Raw genomic sequence first — 23,946 nt, forward strand, 5'->3', positions numbered from 1 at the left:
ACTGGAATAACTCATCACTATGGTTTTATTGGTGCACTGAATCCCTGTCATAGTGCTATTGATTTGTACCCAAAACACTTTGGCTTATTCAGTATCTCTTAAAGTATAAATCATCATTTCCAAATGTACACACATTAAATCTCAATTACATTTGTGCTTGATAATTAGTCTGCTTAAAAAGTACTGACTTATGCCCTCAATAGCACCTGTCAAGTCATTTGATGCTTGCAAAGCATTAGATACTCTTCTGTTCAACAAGACTTAAAGGGCATTTATGTATGTGCTCCAGGAGTGGAGGAGGGAGGGTGCTTTGGTTTTTGGTTAGGGCAGTTCTGAGAGCTGTTTTGATTGAAGCACTTGAAACATCGTGTGTGTCAGTGTCCCTGCGCTAAGGGGATGGGGGATGCTTTGACTAAAGCTCATGAAACGGGCTTTGGTTGGGGTACCCCTGCTGCCATTTTTTGGCATGGAGATGCTGATATACATGATGCTAGAGTCTCTTGGAGTGTGGTAATTGCCATGCTCCATCAGACTCGCTTAATTGAGTCTGCTTCAATGCGCTGTAATTACAGTGCATCAGAGCAGCCTCACTGCACGTGTATAGGTGCCCAAAGTGCTTACTTATTTTGCTGTGCAGAATTATTTTCTATTTTGTGGATGAGCACAAGCAGTGTACATGAAGAATCTTTGATTTTGCTCTGTCATAATCATATAATTCTTATATAGTGACTACTCTGAACTTTTATGGTAAGAAATTGTACATTAAGCATTTATCTGTATGTAGCAGGGAGCTTGGGGCTCCTGCTGCTTTAAGGGAAGACAAGCTGCAGGTGAGGAAGACAATCAAATGAATCACATGACCCAAAAAGGGCTGGGCTTGCAGAATATAAGCCCAGGGCCTGAGCTCGGCAGGCAGTCTAGCCCAAGGAGAGCCACATGCATGATTAGAAGGCAAGAGAGTAGGCCTTATAAGGAGAGGCTGGGAGCCATGGAACTCTTCAGCCTGGAGAAGTGAAGGCTCAGGAGTGACTTGGAGGCAGCCTATAAGTATATAAGGGGTGTGTATGAGGAATTTGGAGAACATCTGTTCACCAGAGCACCCGAAGGGAAGACAAGTTACAAACTCCTGGAAGACCATTTTAGGTTTGGACTTAAGGAAAAACTTCTTTACTGTCCGAGTCTCCAGAGCCTGGAATAGACTTCCCCCAGAAGTGGTGCAAGCACCTATTCTGGATACTTTTAAGAAACACTTAGATGCTTATCTTACTGGGATCATTTGACCCCAGCTGACTTCCTGCCCCTTTGACAGGAGGCTGGACCTGCTGATCTTCGGAGGTCCCTTCCAGGCCAAATGTCTATGAAATCTATGTTTAAGTCACAAAAGAAGGCCTAGTTAATTATTTCCTAAATCATTCATGCAGACAGCTGAGTGCCCAGACCACTTAAAAAAAGAAGGGGGGGAGGAGACTTGTTACTTGTAAAATAATGGGTCTTATTTTTGAAGACATACTCTGATAATGACCAAGAAACACTTGCAACAGGATGTCAGCCTAGGGGGATGCGGAGGAATTCTGCACAATCTTCTTGATGGCAGATGCTTAATCCCTGCATAGAGATGCTGAGATATTACAGTCAAGTCACTGAGGATACATCAGGTAGTGCCAACTAAGTCCAGCTACCTACTATTATGAACAGCTGGAGTGATTCTCTGAGGCAGAATAATGAGCTATTACAAAGAGAATAACTCAAGCAAGGGAATCAGTGTAAGAACATCCTTGCCCAGGGAAAAAACTCTGGTTGAAGCATGTGATGTTACGCAAGTTCCATGACAGAACAGTGGTGGAAAGTATCAAAGGCACTTCAATGCATCAGGAAAATTGCTAAGGAAATCTTCACCAATTCATACATCACAACTTGAAATATAGCAGATTGTGTATCTGTACACTATCTGCCATGTATTGTAACTATCAATTATACATTAGACAGATTTATCTAATTTTCTGGAAAACATGTAGCTTTTTACTGAAATAGTGATAGTATGAAGTTAATGACATTAGAATTGAGGGAGAAAGCAAAGACAAGCTTACAATATTTTATAAGCAAGTTACAACAAAGGGGGTGTATCTACACATGTGCCCCACTGTGCAGTTGGTACTGCTTTAGCAAGTACTAAATGACTGTGCATTACCCGCTTATTGCTACTGAGCAGTAGTGGCGACATCACAGTTAGTGCCCACCAAGGCTACGTCACCACAGCTTGTCACTACGGTGATGTAGCATTTCATGTAGACACGCCCACTGAGGGGTAAAATATCCAAAGTCAATATATCATAGCGTAGCAGATTCCCCATGAATTAGATTACACTAAAATTATCAGTCAAAATTTTATTTATACTTTTTACCTGTTTAAAAATCCTTGAAAAGTAAAAGTGATATTTACAATATATGCACACAAAATAGTGTGTGTGTACTGTGTGTACTACATCTGATCCCTGAATCTCAGCTGCTAAACACCAAGTAAAAATTTACAGAAACCTCCCAAGATGCAAGATGTCAGATTCTTGGTTAACTATATAGTAGAATACAGCGATGGATTATTCCTGCAGCTCTCAGAGCCACAGAATCTGCTAACATTTCTTCCTTTGTAAGATCCCCCTGACCAGTATAATCACATCCCACAAAAGACAAAACAAATTATGAAAAAAATAATGATACATTTTGCCATCATTAAAAATTAAATATGGCTTTCAAAATCAACTGCTTCAAATATGCATGAATATGACAATGAGAAATTGGTCACTGCAGATTGCTCACTGAAGTGGGTGTGAAGCTGAAGTCAGGGTGAAATCAGAATTATAAAAGAAAACATTCCAGCAAAGCCAATTAGCCAAAGTCAGACAGAAGCAGCACACATTTCTGCAACCCCTATAACAAAAGAAAACAGAATTTAAAAAGTAATGTAAGCAGCAAAACAAAAATCAGTCCTAAAGTTGCAGAATTAAGTCTAAAAAAAAAAAAAAAGCCCTTCTTTTACACTGACAGGTTTTAGGTTTTAATTATGTAAAACATTAATGAAAGGATTTCATTTTCTATCTTATTGTAAATTTGTTTCACAAAATGTTCTAATTACCTGCAGACATATTAATAGCTCTTTGAATTATATATTAGCATACCAGTCTAAGATGTGCTCTCATAGCAATAATAAAATGAGACTTCCAAAAAGTATACCAGCACATAACTATGATACAGTATGTATATAAATACAGTACAAATGCTGTTCACTGTGTGGGTAAAAGCTGTGAGTTCCAACTATGAGATGCACACCATCTAGAAAACCTCAATATATTGTATTCTGAAAAGTAACTGTATGAAATTGCTGCTCTCTATCCCCAGTACCCCACAGCGCTGCTGACTGTGTCCAGTCATTCTCATCTATCCTGGCATAAAGGTCACCACCTGGAATAAAGATTTATTTTTACTAAATTAGCACTCTAGTGCCAATATGGCAACAGGGCCCACTTTTATTCTGGTTTATATCGATAGAATGAGAAGGGTAGTTGGGATAATACACGAATGAAAGAGACCCCAGCCTGATTTTCAAGTTTGAGATTATGTTTGCAGGATTGGAATTATATAGAAGTGTCATCACTGCACCATCTATTGATTGTCTTTTGATCTACCCCACATGTACTCAGTTTACAAGTAAAAAGCGGACATTTTAGGCTCAATTTTAATTGGACATATTTTAATTAAGGATAATAGGAAGGAAGTAACATGACAAGTGAGAGTCGGCATGATATTTCTCAGGAGAGAAGGAAGGGGCTATTTAAAAAAAATTCTGCAGAATTTAATACAAAATGGGGTTTCTTTACTCCCTCTCTACACATTCCAACACTTGAAGAGAATTTCTGATCCCATTCCCAAAGTCTATATTAACTGGCATCAATGCTGGATATCAGGTACCTCAAAATTCCAATTTTAGAAATCCTTAGGTCCTAGCGTTTTTCACAGTTTAAGTGTGGGTTGTAAATCAAGTGAGAGTAAATCTAGAGAAATACCTGTCCTTAAAAAATACAACATAATTTTCATGTTACAGCCTTCAAACAGCATCACAAAATGTTTTACAGAGAGAGAAGTATAGTAGAGACTAAAAAACGACTGTAAAGTGTAAGAGTTTACAGACTCAACTGCAGTAACACATACAGGCTGGGGAAAAAATACCAGGAAGAAATGGATGATAAAGTGAAATGCAGAAGTCAGGTTTATGAAATGGTCACTTTAAAAACAGTAGCCTGATTCCCCAGGCAATTACACTTGTTTTAGACCAATGAACTCTACTGATGCCAGTGGTCTCTCTCCATATTTGTAATGATTTAAGTAGAGGAAAAAATATAAACCAACATTGTTTAAACTTTCCCATTCTTCCTTTTTTCCCCCCCCTTCAAGGTAGTCAGTTAACACAGGTTTTCAAAAATAAATCCTGGGCAAAGTCCAGGATAGTGTGACCACCAGGAACCAGGTTTCCCAAAAGAGGGCTCCCCTATTTTGGGGTTTGAACCAATAGTATAGTCACAGGGATAAGATTGCCTCGAGTAAATGCGATGCATTAATCTGAACTATTATTTTCAAGGCTTTAATTTGAAATATATATTCCAGAGTCGATTACAGTAATGTTATTCAATACACTTCCATGGGGTCGTGCGAATCAGATTTGGCCTTCAGGTATGCCTGTGCAAATCCACTGAAGGGAATGATACCAGATGATGATAACTGGTTTCAAAATTTGTAAATGTATTATATAACCACAGTTGTATTATGTAACTGAGTATGCTAAGATGGAATAAATGTTACATGCTTAACCCATAATCACTTCTTGTTGTGATATTTTTCATTAAAAAGTCCAAGCTCCAATAATTTAGCATTCTCTTAATCAGTTTCATTAACACTGACTTCACCATGAGACTGTTTTTAAAGATTACTAAAATAATTTGTTATTCTTACCTTTTTCAAACAATTAATTTTTTACTCGAAATATCTGGACTCCTAAAAAAAAAAGAAGATATGGATATCTTGATTAGTTCACCATGAACACACATGCAGCAAAGTATTTATGTAAAAGCTGTGTTAACCGGCATGAGTGGGGAACGCTGCGTGCCTGTAATATAAAAATCCCAGGTACCTGAGGCAGGGGTTTTCGGCTGGATACAGAGCAGGGGGTGGGGAGGAGGATGGGGATTGGCGGCAGCGGGATGTGGAGCAGAGGCAGCACAAGGTGTTGGGTGGTGGTGGCAGCTGCCGCATGCAAGCTCTCCTGCCACCACTCCCCCCCCCCCCCAATGTCAGGCCAGTTAACACAGGTTAAATTCCAGTTAATACACATGCTGGTTAACACAGGTTTTACTGTATTAAACTGATTACTAATATTAGTTGAGGGAATTTTCAAAAACACAAATGGGAGTTGGGTATCCATTGCTATTTTCTGCCTTGGAAAAGCTCCCTCAAAAATGTCCAAAGCCATTATCAAACTTTTCTGCAAGGTTAAGGGGTTCATATTAAAGCGACAACAAAAATAGTAGTAGTAAGTTTGGGCTGCTGTTGTAGCCATTATGGTCCAGGAAGTTATACAGAAGCAAGGACTTTTTTATGTTATCTTTTATTGGATTAACTGCATAGCTGGGAGAGCTGTTGAACACACTTTCAGACACCAAATGCCCCTCTTTAGGTCCTCCTATAAAAATGTTAGGCAAATTTTACTTCAGTGCAAATAGGCAGGATGCATCAACTTAAAAATAAGTATTTTTACATGGCTGTAGCCATCTTATTCAATGAAACAAGTAAATACAGGCATTGGTAAAATGCTTTAAACCAGGGTCAGCTGAGGATCTGGCCCACAGAGTTTGGATGTACCCTGGAAAGGTCTCATATCAGGGTGGCATAGAGTTGCCACCTGTCCCCGCCACAGATCTCTCCTGAGAGTGAATAGAATTTAAGATGTTTTAACACTTTTGATTAAATAAATTGTACCTTACCCAATGCATGAGACAAACCCACAAAAAAACGATGTTCTTATAATTTGAACACAGGGGCTGTGTCCACACAAGCAGGAATGTGAGGTCTTCGGTGCCTCAAAGCCTTTTGAGGCGCCACAAAATGCATGCAGCGCATGTTAATCTGTTCACTGTACTGCATATTTGCAGCACGGTGGCAAAATTAGATGCTGGGAAATCCCGGTATCTAAAAACTCACCAAAAATAGCAGGGCAGTGCATGTGGCTGCAGTGTGCGCCACCTGAAACCAGAACCTGGCTGGCCAGAGCCATACTCCAGCTCCTAGCCAGGCTCTGTGCGCCCAGACTGCTGATGCTGCAGCTCCAGGAGGCACCCAGGAATCCAAGTAAGTCTGCCGGGGTAATTTGCCACACACCTGTGCACAGTCTCCTAACTGTGTACAGTTCCTTGACCAATCATGATTTTTCTTTGCTATGCAACAGTAAACTTTATGGCATATTGAATCTCTTGAAAAATCAGTAGTAAAATAGCACAGTCTCATCATTGAATAAATGTCTAGAGGAATTATTCCAATGCAACATGCTACAAAACTATGTTGAAATTATCAATTTGATTCTTTTAGGAATAGTTTCATTTCCATCACATTCTTGTTCTATATATGGAAAGAAAACAGAATGTAGTTTCCTGTCTCAATGCACCTGTGCATTCATTGTATAAGCTATTTCCCTCTTCTAAACATCTATATTAAAATTATGCATCACCCAAAACAGTAGAGTCAGCATTCAAAAGAACATTCCTTACTCTTATGCATGACACAGAATGTAATGGAGACACGAAGCCGGAGAATATAATGTGTCACATTGTTTTTCAGGTCCCAAGTTTATTATAGCTCAGGGGGTTTCAACAAGACAACTAATATTTCATTAGGGAAGACTCTACACATAAATTTCAGCAGTTTGCCATGTTCTCCATTAATGAAACAGAGGAAAGGCACTTTGATGGTGCTGAATTTCCACACAAAAATAAGAACTCTAAAGAGTTGCTGTGCATTTGTACTAGGCCTCAAGAGTGCCTCAGTTGTTTAAGTACAGAGACATTTCATCTGGAAGTATACATACAAGTATGTAAAATATCCATGGATGTTCTTTCATAAAGACAGAAGTAATTATTAAGCTGAAGTTGATTACACCCTTTTGATGAACTATTTGTGCCATTATAGTTGACAGAAGCTCCATCTATTGTAAAGCACAATTCACCCTTGGGATTTTATACCCTATGAAGTTTTTAATAATACCAAGGTGACATCTTTCCATTTTTCCAGAATAATTAATTAACAGTGATGTGCTGCCAGTGTTTTGATAAGGGGCTCCAATAAGGTTTCCCCATCAGCCCATGATGAACCATGTTCCAAAGGTAAAGTAGCTTGCAGAGACAAAAGGGCAAAATAACCACCCCAACTCCCCTGCTGTCCTCCCCAAAAGGAATATTGACACTTCATGAACACACTTATAGTAAACTCCATTTTTAGAAATATTTATACTTTATGTTTAAAAACACACCAAAGATATGGGTAGTATACCAGTGTTCAATTTAGGTAACTTGAGGAGAAAAGAATATGGTATACATCAAGGATTCAAGCACATAAAATCCAACACACACAGTGGTGTTTCCTCTTTAATAATGTTGCAAAGAAGAATCAGGATTAAAAAACAGTTCATAAGCTCCTAGTCTCAGGACTCTGGTTCAGAGCTCCCACTGCATGCTAACAAGTTTCTAACTTAGATGGGCAAGTACCAGGAAGCCAAAGAGAGAGATAACCACTCCTAACAGCAGGCCTTAGACAGTTTCTAATCCTTTACCTATTGCTCAGCTTCCTCCTACCCTTTAAAGATCCTAGCCAAGTGGGAATGTGAATTTCCTTGGGGACAAATAGCAGTGGCATGTAGTTATGCTGCCCCTGCACATGCACTCTGGTGCATGGCAAGTTGCCCCGGGTGGAGTGGGGAGGCTGGGTCCAGCACCTGGGCTTGCCCCAGCAGCCTTATCTAGAGTCCTGGGTGCCTTCTGGGGCTGCAGCAGCAGTGATCCAGGTGCATGGAGCTTAACTAGCAGCCAGAGCATGGCTCTGGCTGGCCAGAATCCAGTTTTGGGTGGTACATAGTGCAGTGTGTGCCGCCCCACTTTTTTTTGCCCCATTTTTTTTAGATACCGGGATTTCCCAGTATTTCATTTTGGCTCCACACTGCAAATATGCAGCATGGAGAACCTTTCCATGTGCACTGCATGCATTTTGCCATGCCTCAAAAGCCTCAAAACGTGCCATAAAGCATACATTTTTGCTCATTGGGACACACCCCTAGGGGACATACATGAAAAGGAAATCCTGGCATATAAAAATAATGGGGCAGAAAAAAGCAGGGTAGTGCACATGGCTGCAGCATACGCAGCCTGAAACCAGAGCCTGGCCAACCAGACCCATGCTCTGGCTGCCTACCAGGTTCTGTGCGCTCGGATTGCCGCCACTGCAGATGCTGGCCCCAGCCTCTCCTACCCCACCCCAGGCAATTTGCTGTGCACCAGAGCGCGCATGCAGGGGCATGCCTGGAGACAAGTAGCAATGGCATAACTATCTACCACTGCTGTTTGTTCCCAGGGAAATGTATGTTCCTGCTTGTCTGGACATGCCCCTAGATTGCATCCAGGCAGTTTTATTAGTTGATATCTTGTAAAAGGGTTAAAAACTTACACGGGAGTATCCTCAGCCACCTTTAGTTCCTTTTGCTAAAATGCCTAGTTTTAGGGTGTCAACTGAATCCATCCAAGGACAAAATATTTGCACATTAGAAACATTTGAGCCCTCGACATCTGTCATTTCTGGCAGCAAGAAGATAGCAATACCCAAAGAAGGGATGAACTCCCTCAGGCAATAATGGTTGATAGAATATCAAGAGAGATCCATGAGAGCCGAGCAAGTCACTGAAGATTTTCTCTCTATACTTATTTTAAGCCAAATTTGAGTTTGACAGAGTTGTGTCAGCCTTGTTTTCCTGGACCTGTTTCATTGCTTTTTTGCCTCCCCACATCTCAACACCTTGAAACTCATGCTGTTTTTTCAAACTGTACTGTTCAGACACTAAGCCTTGACTGTAACTTTACTAATTACTAACAATGTACAGGTTAGAAACTCCCCCTCTAGAGAAATTTCTAGCAGGGCCTGAACCCTCCCTCAAGGACTTCATCTGAAGCTCTGCCCTACAAAGATTTAAGCATGTGAGCTGTGAGTAGCAATCCCATCAGCTTTAATGGAACTTTTACAGGTGTGCAAGTGTGAGCATATGCTTATGCCTTTGGGTTTTAATGTTGCAGAAGTTATTCTCCCTTGTCCTAGCGGCTGTTGCAAGTCATCTTTCTTACTCTTGCTATTGAACTGTCTTACAAATCTGGCAGTTTTAATTTCTTCCCTTGAGGTATCATTTTATATATCCCTTTTTCTTGATATTTGTCTATGCAGCCTTTTCTTCCACCTATATGTTACTTTTATAAAGTCCTTGTGCAACTTATAAAGTCCTCGTGTTTATAAAGTCCTTGTGCAACTTTAAACTGTACTAACTTTGGATATACCCAAGATAGTAGCAAACTGTAAACGGTGATTGAAAGCATAATTTATTAAGTTTTTTAGCATAGTGTAAGCTATGCATAGGGTAAGGATCACAAATGCAATTCATGAAATCACTCAGAAGCAACTGGAAAATGTTTTCTACAGGTTGGAAAATCCAATTGAATGATGTATCACAAAAGATGGTGGTTATGTTGAAATCTAGAAATTTCAGCTGTATTGTGTTAAAACTTAATGAATTTTGCTTTCAATCACTATTTACAACTTCTATCATGTGTACATCGAAAGTTATTAAAGTTTAAAGTTGCACAAGGGCTTTATAAACGCCCTGTACATTGGAACAAAAATATTCCTTTTTTTCTTAGAAAGCAATTTTTACCCTGGGGTTTTACTTAAATAGGTTTGTTACTAATTCTTTATATTGTGGCTTTGATGTAATTGTTTTTGTAAAGGAGAGGATAAATACAGTGGCTGCATGCAACAATAATAGAGTATTAAATGGAAGTCTGATTCAAACTACTCTAGCTTGGGTAACATAAGGAGGTAGAATATGACAAATGGTAACTACCTTTCAAAACAAAGTCCTGCTTCATTGAAGTCAATACCAAAATTCTCACCGACTAGGTATAATGATAATCTTGGGATTAAGACCTTGAACTAGAGTGCAGGACATTTGTTTCAGATCCTATCTCTATCATGGATTCCTGGGGGATGCTGAGGAAAGTCACTGTGTGCCCCTGCCACAAGCTGTAAAATGGGGATAGTGATTTTTCTTCCTACTCATGGCCTTGTCATTCTCAAGACCTCTAAATCCTATTTTAACATCAACAATTTTTGTGGGGGGAAGGATTGCATGCTGCAATCCTAGTATTGCAAAGACATACACACAATTATCTATACACATGGGCCATCCATCCCAGTGCTGCCAGTGGGTCTACCCTTGCACAGAGTTAAACATGTACAAGCCTTTAAAGAGTCAAAAGACATAGATGCTTGAAGCAGACTAATCAGAAGGCAAAAAATCTAAAAACATATCAAAATTGTTAAAAAAGCTTATATATTATTGGTGGAGCTAGTGATATTTTTCCCCAAAATGCCGATGCATTTACTCTTGTGTGCCTTTCTGAAATGTTAAATCCCTCTGCTAGATTGCCACTTCTGCAGTATTATCCTTTTAGCAGTTGCATTTTTCCACAATGGAAATTTCTGTCATGGAATTCCTATAAATATTTTTGGGTCACTTAAAGATGCCATTATCTAGAACTGAAGAACATTAATGTCTTAATTTATCTTGAATAAAGTCTGATATTTAATATTATAAGTTTAATAGAGTACAGTCAAGTTCCATGATTTTTCTTAAAAAAAAAACACTTTAAAGAAAATGTTTCTTAATTTAAATTGAACACACTAGGCCTCTTTCTTGTTTCAAGTTTATGTGGAATAAATGAACAGCTGTATCTCTGGTGTGCTTTTTTCCCCCCCTTCAAGAATTTATTAAAATGTTTACAGGATTTTCAAACATCTTTCATTCAAAGCTTTTCAAAAAACCCCTTAAAACCTAATTATTCTTGTTCTGAACTTAGAAAAGCTGTGATAAAGTCTTGAATTCAAGGTAATCAAGTTCTGCAGTAAGGGCAGCTGTCATTTTTTTATTTTGGGTAGTTGTCAGGATTTTTCCTTGAAAACTGATTGTAGAACTGATAGTAATCACACTGGCTGACTGCCCATCATGTAAACCAAACTGAATACTAAAGGGATGCTATTTGGGAAGAAGGCAAACTACTAATTCCTTCCCCCCAACCTTTTTTTAACATCTAATTGTTTTCATCTTCAGGACTTTCACAGATGTTTTTCTAACTTACCCAGCTGTCACCACCAAAATGATCCACGCTCCCAAAATATCCAGATTGGTAGGTGCCATGCACTTGATTTTGGTTTTGCAGTCGGTCCAGAAAAGCATTATTTACCCTTAAAAAACATTGAAAAATGAACATTAATAGAAGGTTGCTAAATAGTTCAGAGACTATGAGCTTCACCATTCTATGAATTCTATGGATCATTTTTGCTTTGCTTGCCTAAAAACATCTGTGAACTTTGCTGCTTATTTTAAAACCCCATAGTGACTAATCATATGACATAGGCTATGGTAGGCTACATTTTCAAATCCCTGCATGGGGATTCAGCCACACAAACTCCTAGCAATTTTATTGAAAATCATGTGACAATTATTTATGGGCTCCTTTGAAAAGTGAGCCTCCAAAGCTATAAGAGATGCATTAAAGTGGTTCAGAAAAAATTAGGCTGCCAGTACACCAATTATATTACCCGTGTTGGCTGTAACTATTTAGGCGACTTATGTGGCCTTTTAGCACCTTTTACACAAGGAGAATTTCTAGAAGGTGCCAATTTTCTATGCCTTTGTAAAGCTATTTTAGTTTGTTGCCAATAGAGACATTACAAGTAATGTAATCAACTTTTTCATACACGCGTGCACCCTCCATACTCTAGCAGAGAGAGTTCCTCTGCCATTTCCTTTATTTTATCCATCTGAAAAGCACTTTCCTTCCAAATCATCTTAAATAGCTTGAAAGCTGCTCTCTCATTTATGCTTACATCTGATGGGCATGCTTATGATTTACACCTATTTTAGAGTGGTTTATGACATTTTTTATACAAAGGATATAAAATGCAAATGTTCTATTATTTCTGTCTGGGGATGCAGGGAGATGGCCTCAGTGATCTAAAAGGTCTTTTCCTTCATTAGCTTCTACGGTTTATAATCTTTCTTCATCAGCATTTGGGTCTGAGACAAAAAGATATTGAAATAGCATTTTAAAAAGATGTTTAAGTGGTTATTTTTTTAAAATATTTGATGCAACGTTTATTATGGAGAAGAATGGGATTTCTTTTTATTAGGGAGAAAGTGGAGAGTGGACAGAAAATTGAGGTAGTTGCTTTTTGCCAAAAAATAAATGGAGGGGAAAAAGTTAATATATCAAGATAAATGAAGACTGTTAGACCCAGAATTAAGACTGGAACCATTCAGCAGAAAGAGAAGACAAGCAAAAGGGGTCATGATAGAATGATAGAAAATATTTTGTGGTACTGAGAAAGGGTCAGATTTCAACTGTCTTGTTAGGTACATTGTGACAGGGGTCCTCTTAGGGCCAGATCTCAATGTCGGCCTATCCCTCTATCTACAGCAGTCTGCCCTGTCTCATCTACCACGACTTATTGTAATAAACTTGATGTAAAATGCGGGAGGCTGCCCATTTAATGCCCCAATGCCTAGGGCATTACACACGGCTCCGACCTTCCCTATACTGTGTCCTATGCCTTGCAGATGGCATCATGCATTGGTAACAGCTCCGGCCCCCCAAGGCCGGGCTAAACTCTGCCCCTTGCTGGGCCTCTAGCATTTTACCCCCGCATACCGCCCCCTCTCACAGGGCCTCATTCACGCTGCCCACTTTCACTGGGCCTCATTCATACTGCCCCTCACTGGGCTACTCTCAACCTCCCATGGATCCTTGCAGCCCCTTTGGGTCCCCCTTGGGCCCTACTCTACACAACCCTTCAGGCTTTCCTACTCACACTCTGGCCAGCCCACACTCAACCCTTCAGGCCCTGCGGCCACCAGCCTTATGCCTCACATTGGGCTGAACTCAGCCACTAGCCCCTCTCCAGGCAACTTGCTTATGTTGTCACTCTTGTGGGGGTTGGCCCATATGTTGCCCTTCAGGTTGCCTGAACAATCCTACTCTACATGCTCCCTTCAGGCCCACCAGTGCAGACCCTACTCTACACCCCACACACACAGCCCTTCAGGTGCCACCATGCAACCTTCTCTGTGTGGGCCTCTCTATCCACTCCCGCCCCCTCACCAGAGCCCCTTTCTGTCCCTTTACTGGGACCAACTTTACACCCCCTCACTGGGGCTCAAGGTCTTATACCCCATAGGCTCCGGTGTCCACAAACATGCCTGGCCCCATTGCCTGTCCTTGCTCTAAAATCACCCACTGGGTAGCGGAACTGGGGTTATAAGGCATCCCTGCCCACCTTTCACTGGGGAGGCAACTGGCCTGGCATTTCTGGAGAACTACCCCTCCATGGGAAATCCCACCAGAGCATCCTTCTCCAGTAGGGCTTAGTTTTCGGTCATGCCCCAGAACCAGATGCCTCCTGCCATCCGCATAGCTCCTGCCCTTACCGCCAAGATGTTCCAAGCAGCTCCAGCCAGGCAGTCTTCATTCCCCAGCTGTTTGTATCAGCTGCTGCCTCAGCCCTAAAGGCCTTAGCTAAAATGGAGGCTGCTCAGCCTCTCCTCCAATCCCTGGGTCCTCCTGCAGTCATGTGACCACCTTATCAGGGCTGGCCTTCACCTGCCAGCTGCCCTCCTGCCTGCTCTCAGCCCATAAAGTGGCAGGCACCAAAGGTGCTCTGCCACATACATAAAGGTGTTTTGTCCCCTAATCCAAAAGTGCAATTCTTTGTGGCTGTGTGACAGCACCCCACAACCCTATGAACATCTAAAGGCAACATATCTCCATTTTGGAACTCAAAATTCCAAAAGTGCCTCAACATGGACTCATACACATGCTCAGAAGAGACCCACAACAGCCACTTTCCTAAAGTCTCACCTAAACTGACTGGTCACTGAAAGCAGACAAAAGCTACAACTCGATAGCACCAAATTATTTTCAGAACAGTAGTGTTGGTGGTTCCCACCTCTTGTCAACTAGATCATCTTTCCAGGACACAGGAGTCAAATTCTGGGCCTCCTTTGACCCTTGAAAGTACCATATTTTTTGCATACAATATACCCTGGAATATAATGCCTTGTTTTGGAAGCAGAATGAAGAGCAAAATATGTTTCTTTGTAATAAGTAACTAAGTAGAAGCAGCTAGGGAGCCGAGTGTTCTAAACCACTAACAGTTGCAATGTCAAGAAGCCTTCTAGATAGGAATGCAATTTCAGCAAGTTCTGTTTTCTCAGTTTTACCTTCTATGTTCGTTTTGATGCACTTTTGTTCTTTTTTCCTCTTCCTGCTTTCGTTTGACTTCCAGTAATTCACTCTGGAAACAATAAAAAGTATAAAATAATGCTATATGTCATTAATGTACTTAGGTTGAAAAGACCACTGACTACACAATATTAACTTTAACAAGTGCAATATGTCATTTCCTCAGATTTGCTTAATTTTAGTTCTGCACCCAAAAGAATGTTTCCTCTTCAGAATGGAGGGGACATGCTCTCTAGCAAAAGAAGCAAGGTTAGAAACAGGATAGCTAAAATCATAGATCTAGAGATATCTGCCAGAGGCAAATGTCATCCACATGGAGGGCTTTTACCTCTATTCTGACCCCTGGTTCCCAGACCACTGCTGCATCTTGGTACAGTCTGCAGTAATTTGTACCACTGCAGCATGTAGGATTAGGAGGGAAGAATAATTATGTAGAGTATGCTTTGTAGTCCTGCTCCAGTTCCCATTTTTCTCCTCGTCTGTGACTCTGGCTTCCAAATGAAATATTATGAGGAGCTTCCATCTGATTTAATGGCCTCCACATCTGCACAGGTTTTGGTTCCCCTCTGCTTGCACGTATGGAGAAGGAATTGGAATAATTTACAACATAACTATCAGTATTTAAAAGTTATAGATTTTTACTATGAAGAAGACTTTGAATTCATTTTTATGTATGTAAATTTCCTTGCTCTTTAAGCTGCAAAACATGAACTTTTTCAAGTTTTTGGAGTTGCATTTACCATATACTCTCTCCACAGAATTTTCTATTTTAATGTCAGGGCCCAGGATAAAGCAATTAGTATGGGTATGTTTATAAGCCATTTATTCTTATCTTGCCCCATACTTTGTGGATACTGTTATGCTAGACAAAATGAATTTATAGGGCTGGATCCTACAAACCTCACATTAAGTAGTTCTAAATCAGGGCTATCCAACTGGTGCCCAGGGGGCGGTAAGGGGTTATGACCCCTGGGCTCCCATCAAGGCAAAATTCACCCTATTGTCTGATTGCAATAGCAGCCAGAATCTCCAGATTCCCCTTCCTCCTCTGGTTTTGATGTTGAGGGCAGGGTGCTGCAGTAGGGCAGAAGGAAGAGTGCATGTGTAATGCAATGGGAGGGGGTATCCATGCTATGTGGAACTGGAGGCTTGGGCTCCCAATGGCATAGTCCCTGCTAATGTGGCACACAAGCATGTGGCCTCTATGTGCTTAGAAGTTCTAAATTATGTACGTAAGCTTGACTAAGGTGTTCCAATACTTCCACTGGGCGCATCTACATGAAGTGCTAACCACGCAGTAGCCTAATAATATCACGCAGAAGCATACCGAGCAAAATCTGCTAATACGCTACTGCACATCAATATTAGGCTACTGCACAGCAAGCATCACTAAATAGCCATGCACTGGAGCTACTGCACAGTAGCACACATTACTGTGCATCGATTTAATACTTAGTTAATCAAGTACTAAACTTAATGCACAGTAACTACAGCATATTAATGAATATGTAGATGTGTCCACTGAGACTCAAACCTAGAGATTTCTGGCTAGATAGTCTTACACCTCAACCCAGGGACAAACCAATCACCATATTTGTAGTCAGGAAGGAACTGTTACCCAATAGTCACATCGGTACAGACTGTAGGGGGTGTGGCCCTCTTCCTTGGATATCTTGAGTATATTTTAACAATCTTCACAGAAGCAGGATAATTACCATCATTGTCTCACTGCCTTGTGTGGCAGGCTAGAGTGTTATGCCTTGTGGTTGTGTCAGGGTTGACTGTAGTTTTGCTAATAAGTTAGACAATGGATTTGTAAAGGATGGTATGGATAGGGAACCAGCCTCTAGCTGAGGGATGGAGTAGATGACATCTGAGGGTCCCTGCTAGCCCTACTTTTGATTCTAAGTAGTGCTACTGAAGTCAAATGGGACTGTTCTCAGGAATATAGGTTGCTTACATATGAATTGCAAGACTGGTCCCTAATTTATTTTAATGTAGTGATAAAAGTGCCACTAGATAAATTCTGATGGAGGTTTAGTTTATGCAGATCTGGAGGGCAAAGTGGTTTGAACTATTTGTAAATGTTTTAGGAAATTCCACATACTTCCTAGACCTATCCTACCTTACATCCTAGTGCCTATGAAGCTAGTACAAAGAAGGAATGCAACATAAGTACTATTTAAAACATTTTAGCCAGCATTACAGCATAATGCCTTATTTTGCCTCAAAAATGTTTCCTGTCAACTCTCCATTTTTCCTTGCAACCTATTTGAGAGTCAGTTCCTTGCAGGTTTTATTAGAAGAATTCTAATATAATAAAAGCTGTGACACTTCTGTCTATAGGTCTGTCCATAAGACTCCCGCCAAACTGCTCACGTGCCGCCCAGAGCCTATGGACAGACAGACATGCAGACATACAGGTGGAGGCGGTTGGGGCCAGGCTGTGCTCCCTGCTGTGGGAAGTGGCATGGGGAGAGCCCTGGGGTGTGGAGTGGGGCATGCCACCCCGTAGGGTGGAGTGGGGGTGTGGCTTGTGACTATGTGGGGGGCATGGCATGTGGTGCACGGGGGGTGTGGCACATGGTCACAGGGTGTTGCGCAGGGAGCAGGTATGACGGGCGCAGGCAGGTATGAGTGATCTTGCACCTGCTTCCTGTCTGGCACTCTGCAGCCGCATGGCCCACCCACGAGGCCTCAAGCCATGGCCCATCTATGCGGGCAGTGCCTGCTGACTGTGGTTGTGGGACTCGTGATGGCATAGAGGAGCGTGGAGTGCAGGGGGGCGTGGTGAGGCGGCTGCAGGGTGCCACATGGGGAGCGGGCATGGGCAGCTCCTGCCAGTTGCAACATGCAGCCGCGAGGCAGGGGCAGAGAGCAGGGCTGGACCTGAAGCAGTGGGGAAGGGTGCAGGGCCGGACATGTGTCTCCATCCTTGCCCACCCCCCCGCCCATCCTTCACGACAGGCATTTTGCTAATGCCTCATAATTAAGAGGCTAGAGTTTTTATTGGTGATAATCTTTTATTGGACCAACTGAATAATTGAGAATATTTTAGACAGGCTATCAGGTATCACACATACTTAGAATAGTACTCTGATACCCAAAAACTTGTCTAAATCTATTCCAACCATGCAGTTGATCCAATAAAAGATATCATTCACAATATCTTTTGGCTCTCACAGATTTCCTGGACCATCATGGCTACATCACTTCAATACTACATGAGCATTGTTATGCCTTATACCCCCTTCCTATACATTTTAATGTTATGATTACAGTGGTGTTTATGATTAAAGGTAGTTACATGAGGCAGGCATGTTCCGTCTCCTTTTGCTCCGGCTCACAGTCAGGCATTCCGGTAAATATTTAGTGCTAAGCAAAGAAACATTAGCTCCATGTAACTTGTTGGAAGTGGCTGAATCACTGTATTTCTATGCAAGATGACATGTCATCTCAGAGACCAGTTGAATTACTGACACACTAAAGATCTCACATTATTATAGGTACAGGCAACATAAACTGGAATTACAGACTTTTACGAGGAAAAGTGTTCTCCAGGGAAAAATGGACACATCCTGCATATTTTTCATAGAAACTGAGTAGTGGTAAGGATGGCATTTAAAAATAAAATGATGCATTTATAGAAAGCTTCAGTAACTAGAAGGAACTCCAAAAATAAAAACAAATGAAATGGAACATTAATAAAACTATACAATCAATATAAATCAGTCAAGAAATAAGTGGGAAAATGTGTTCTGTATCAATATTTGTCTAGCCCTACAAGAAAAACAAAATTAAGAAATAAAAAAGCCAAGCTTAATTTTCACTGTTTTAAATAACTGTTCAACCCGAAAATTAAAATCCGCTATCTGATTTTCCAATATGTTGAGCCTTCTCTTGGTGTAACGCTCTAAAATATACTGCTTGTATATGATGCTGTGCTTGAAGTGCACTGAAAATTTTAAATCAAGCAGTGCATGCTAAAACCTGTTCCAAAAAAGTACAACTGACAAAACCTATAAATTTTATGGCTACATTGCACTAAGAGGTGCATGCAAGACAGAATTTACAGCTCCATGAATAAACACTCGTTTGAAGTGGGAAAGAGCAAACATCAATCTGAGGGACAATTACTGCAGCTTTGAAAATATGTACAATTTACTGTAGATTTATATTAATTTGTCCAGTAGGTAAAACAGCAATTATTAAGGCAGGGAGTTCCTTGGTTCTACTTATCAACACAAAAATATCACACGTAGTCACTGCACTCTTAAAGATCTATGGAAAGTAGTAAATAGCCTGAAATTAAGAGTTACCTTATACATCAGAAAGGCCCCAGCCCTATAATAGACAGGAGTCCGTTTTCCTAAATTATTACAGGTGATGGCCTACAGTTATGTATGAGACATACCCACAACTGTTTCATTTAAAAAAGAATATTTTTGGTTTTCAAATACAGAAGAAAGTGTGCATACCCTTTGGGAAAGTAGTAAGTTCTACAATATATTTAAATATATTTTAATGAAGGCATTTTATCTTGATGAATTCATAATTCCAGGTACTAGAACAATGGAAGGGTTTATGTTTAATGAGAGAAAAAGTAATGCTATGCTTAATGATTTGAAACGTTTGGGAGTCAGGAGACCTGAGTTATATGCCCAGTTCTCGCAAGGTGGAAATGGATGATGCCTTTTGTCATCTTTGTGCCCCCATAAACAATATTATGGCAGCACAAAGGCCAAGCAAACAGACATCTGTGCTCCTTGTCATGCCACAAATGCCCAAGAATTGTGGGCATGACAAAGGTAGTATTAATTTGTGCTGCTTCATTGCATTGGCTTTCTATTTGCTTTGTGGTCAGAGAGTGTGGGCAGCCTGGAACTGCTCTCACTGTCCAGTCATCCTGGGCAGTTGCTCTCTGAGGGGCTTAAGGGGCCTGATCCTGCACACCCCAGGCATTTCTACACAGGATCAGGCCCTGGGAACACCTGCCCACCCATCCCTGCTTAAAGAAATGTGCCCCAGAGGTCCCAGGGGACTGTTTCTGTAAGAGCAGAAAGCCAGGCAGGTACTCCCAGGGCTCAAGGGACCTGATCCTGTGCAGGAATTCCTGGTGAACATAGGATCAGGCCCCTCAAGCCCAGGAGAATATGTGACTCATTGTCCTGTAGCATCAGGGGCAATGTGTGTTTTGCCCAATGAAGCAGATCAGCAGTGCTGGGACAAATCCTGGAACAGCTGATCCACTCCATCTGGCAATGTCTGTTTCTAGCATCAGACTCATTAAACGAGATTGGGCCTATTACATAAGGATCTAAGAAAATGTCTGCAGGGCAATCACTGCTGCAGTGACGCAGATTGTGCGTGGGACTCAGCATCGGTTGGGTAACCAACCATTAGAGTATTTACCCAGCTATACAGACTGTTTTTTCAGCCTGTGCTGAACTCAATGCTGCCATGACTAAATTGCTCCCAATACCCAAGTGTCCTGGCTTGAAGTGACTTTAGTACACACAAACCTGCCTGCTTATTTCACCAGAAACTACAAGCATCCCTAGAGTGGACAGGATGCATTTTAGACATACATCAGTGTTACATGTACAGATCTGATTCATACAGTATGTGTTTTTAGCAATCTTTATCATATTTAAATGATGTAGTGTGTATGTGTTTTAGCTAAAGAATAGAGTGGTAGATATATTGGATAGGTAGTATAATAGTTTTGAAGACATTTTGACTAAGCTTTCATTTAAAACTCCAGTTTGCGGGGGACTGGCATTGGTTCTCTAGTCAGAATCACCTTCGCAATCTGAGGTTAGCATGGGTTCCTGAAACTCTCAGTAAGATTACAGTATTTCAGCCTGCAGGAGAGGAGGTTGATTACTTGGAGTGCAAAATAGGGCACTGTCATCTAAAACATTTTACATGGTTGTTTGAATGCACAAACCCATCATACAGATCCAAACCCCATCAACTTTGTAGAGGTTTGAGTCTAGGTTTGGACCTTGCAGTTTGGCTCATTCTCTGTCATGTCTGAGACTGGTCCAAAGCATTTTCCTGAGGACAGATTGCATGAATACGTCCCAATGATCAATGCGTTTAATTGATTACATAGCATAATTTTATGCTGAAATGCTGCACATAAAAGTGTTACTCTATTATAGTATATTTACCTTGCACCGTTGTTCTTCCTTCATTTGTTGTAATCTTCTATTTTCAATTTCCTTTTGGGTTTCCCTATAGCTGTGGCTTCTCTCCTATTTTTCATCAGAGAGTATAAAATAGATAACTGATAGAGGATCCCATTCTATCTTTATACAATTAATTAACATAACAAAAGTGGTTTAAGGTATTTCTGTTCACTTAAGGATCTATTTTAAAACATAGATATGAGGTTCTTTTGCATATTCCACTCATATGAATGTTTTTTATGCACAGTTCCTTTAGAGCCGCATATTAAAGCAGGGACAAAGGCTGCTCCTGGAAATGAAATACTACCATTAGAAAAAAAAAGAACACCTTTCAGGAGTCAGATAAGTTAACTTCTACATTTTTCACAATACCATTGCTAGAGTGGTTTATTTTCCAAAGAGACTGTGCCTGCAATATGTTGTGGCTCAAACACATTTAGGAGATTTATTTGAGGAGGGGAAACCTGTGAATTAGATCTGAAATCATTAACAAGGGGCCGGATTTCACGACTCTTACTCATTATGAGCAAGTGTTTCATAGGGCAGGTTCTTCCATAGCTTGCTTGCATCTTCCGTTATATACTGTAACCTCCTAGAGAAGAAAATATGACTTCCTTTGTGTGTATATTTTGCTTATTAGCACATTAAACAACTGCAACTAACATAATATATTACAAAAAGGGGTGGTTATTGCATAGCGTGGCTTTAATAAGGGCTTTGGTAAAATTCCATGCAAGTCTCATGCCTTGATAAATGTGGATCAAATTAAGCTACCAAATGACCGGTGTATAGTTTGCTAAAAGGCTGAATACAGAGAGCAATTATTAATGGTTCAATCTTCAGCTGGGAGGAATTGTTACATGTGTCCAGAGAGACCCATTCTGGGTCCAATATTATTCATTACTTTCAGTAATGACTTGGAGAATTGTGTAAAGAGTATGTTAATCTAGCTGGAAGACAATAAAAATCTAGACCAGATTGTTAACACTTTGAAAGACAAGATTAACATTAATTATGAGCTTTTAAAAATGGGCCTACAAAGCCACCAATAAAATAGGGAGATTCACTTAAAAGAAAGTGACATTTTCCGTATATAGTAGTTTGGAATAACTGAACACAGATTATACAACTGGGTGTTTATAACTAGATGCACTAGAAAGTAATACCAAAGACAGGATCTGCAGAATACAAGGGTATAACTTTAACAAGAACTTTCCAAGACATATATCAAAATAAAATTGATTGGTATTCCTCTTGAGTAGATGTTATATTTTAGAATCTGATAAAATTGTGTCCTACATTTTTTTGTTTCAACATAGGCCAGGTAAGAGACCATATCAAATCAACAAAATGAGAGCACAACCTTTTCCTTTTGCAATTACACTTTAATTCTTAAACAATTTTATCTCAAGTACACCAAGTAGTAACACACTGGTTATGTGGTTTAGGTCCCTTAAATGAGTGTAGTAGCTGATAGTTTATCTGCTGATTGTTTCCACTCCCACTTGCTTGATCAGCCTTTTTTCTAATTGTGTAGCTGTGCTATAACTGAAAGATACATTGACTAAGGGGTCACAGTGTGATAGTGGGACAAAAAATGTATATGTTCTAATAGGGTAGTATTAATAAAGATATTACATAAAAACAAGCATCATAGAAATTATTCCTGTGTATTTGGGCAGTGGTTAAAAGGTGAACTACAATGTAAAATGTCACTTTCACTTTTTTTTTAAATTTTAGAAACAAAATTGTAGTGTTTAACACAAGTAGATGTGTCAGCTGGAAAATAAAGGTATTCTATAAACCATTTCAGATTGAGGAGATACATCCCCATTCCATCTCTGCCTCATTGAGGGCTTTCATATCTAGTTCTGAAATCACAGCCAATGACAAGAACTTGCCCATGTCTTACTACTAATACAAATTACTGAAATTGGCAGGATTGTTTCTGCCTCAGAAAAACTCATGAAACCCAACTCTCCATTGTTCAGTTGCTGGGCTGCAACAAGTGGGAATGCAAGGGTGGTGGTAAGTCATCTTTCTACATGTCATATTCCTGGTTGTCTCGGTGTCCCATAACATGACCTCATAAGTTGGACCCATAACATAGAACAGCCAGATGCTGTTCTAACTCAGAGTCTGCTTTAGTAGCCCACAGTGGCAGGCAAAATCAGTGCATTGTGCTTCAGACACTCCCTCTTTCTGCACACTAATAGACCTCTTTAATACCTGTGGGAAATGTCAAGGAAGCTACTGACAGCTGGGCCTAAAGAATCAAAAAAGAAAAATCTGTGCACCACTTTCTTTCATTCTTTCTTTCCTGGGGTCAATAAAAAGACAAAAAGCAAGGCACAAGAGGAAAACCTGATGCCTGAATATATTCTCTTTAACAAGGTGATTTTCAGACTGGATGGCTCCAGTATACTTCCTGGGAGCCTGAAGCAAGTCTACAGGAAAGGAGAGGCATTCTTTTTCCTCCATAATTTCTGGCTTTTAAGTTTGGGCAAAGACTAAAGCCTCTGATTCTATATAAAATAATTGATAAAGATGTCCAAGGTCTTGCCAACCTCAGGCTACAGTGACCAATTATAATTTCTGCACATGACAACTGATCTGCTGATTGCCTCCCACCTGTAATCTCCCAGGCTAGGTATGGCTCTACAAACATTGTCTTAGTACCAACACTCCCCACTGCAAGTACATTCAGCAGTGGGACAGCCCAAGGAGATGACTGCATTGTAGGAGACATAACTAGTGAAAAACAGAGAAGCCTTTGAGGAATTTAGGGAAGATGTAAGGAGTTATCATTTTGTTCAGTCATCTGGGGCTGACAGAAAAGCAACGGGATTAGAGCAGTGATAACTGGGTGATACTTTATCAGGCTACTTCAGGAATGGGACAAGCTATCAAGGTGGTAATTGAATCACTTTTTAGGACATGCTGGGCATATCCACATGAGATGCATTAATCCTCAGTGGACTATTCTACCATGCATTAGAATGTCACAGCAAAAACCATGCTAATGCACTAATGCACAGTAGAATTAGTCTACTGTGCATTAAGCATCATTAAAAAAAAAAGTTTGCCTTTGCAGCTATCGCACC

The 23,946-nt window shown here is 40.4% G+C and overlaps 1 protein-coding gene across 2 annotated transcripts in view; it reads right to left on the bottom strand.

Annotated features, from left to right (window-relative positions):
- Positions 1–2,370: 2,370 nt before the first annotated feature.
- EPSTI1 (epithelial stromal interaction 1) overlaps positions 2,371–23,946 on the bottom strand; it is a 102,401-nt gene continuing 80,825 nt past the window's right edge. For both annotated transcript variants that reach the window (XM_019500529.2, XM_019500531.2), the window contains 5 exons: positions 20,825–20,908; positions 14,627–14,700; positions 11,487–11,592; positions 5,002–5,043; positions 2,371–2,925 (listed from right to left, as the gene is read on the bottom strand). In XM_019500529.2, coding sequence (XP_019356074.1) covers positions 5,023–5,043; positions 11,487–11,592; positions 14,627–14,700; positions 20,825–20,908 — 285 coding nt within the window. In that variant the 3' untranslated portion in view covers positions 2,371–2,925; positions 5,002–5,022. The remainder of the gene's footprint in view (positions 2,926–5,001; positions 5,044–11,486; positions 11,593–14,626; positions 14,701–20,824; positions 20,909–23,946) is intronic.

This window comes from Alligator mississippiensis, chromosome 1, assembly GCF_030867095.1.
Source record: "Alligator mississippiensis isolate rAllMis1 chromosome 1, rAllMis1, whole genome shotgun sequence".
NCBI classification, from domain to species: domain Eukaryota; kingdom Metazoa; phylum Chordata; order Crocodylia; family Alligatoridae; genus Alligator; species Alligator mississippiensis.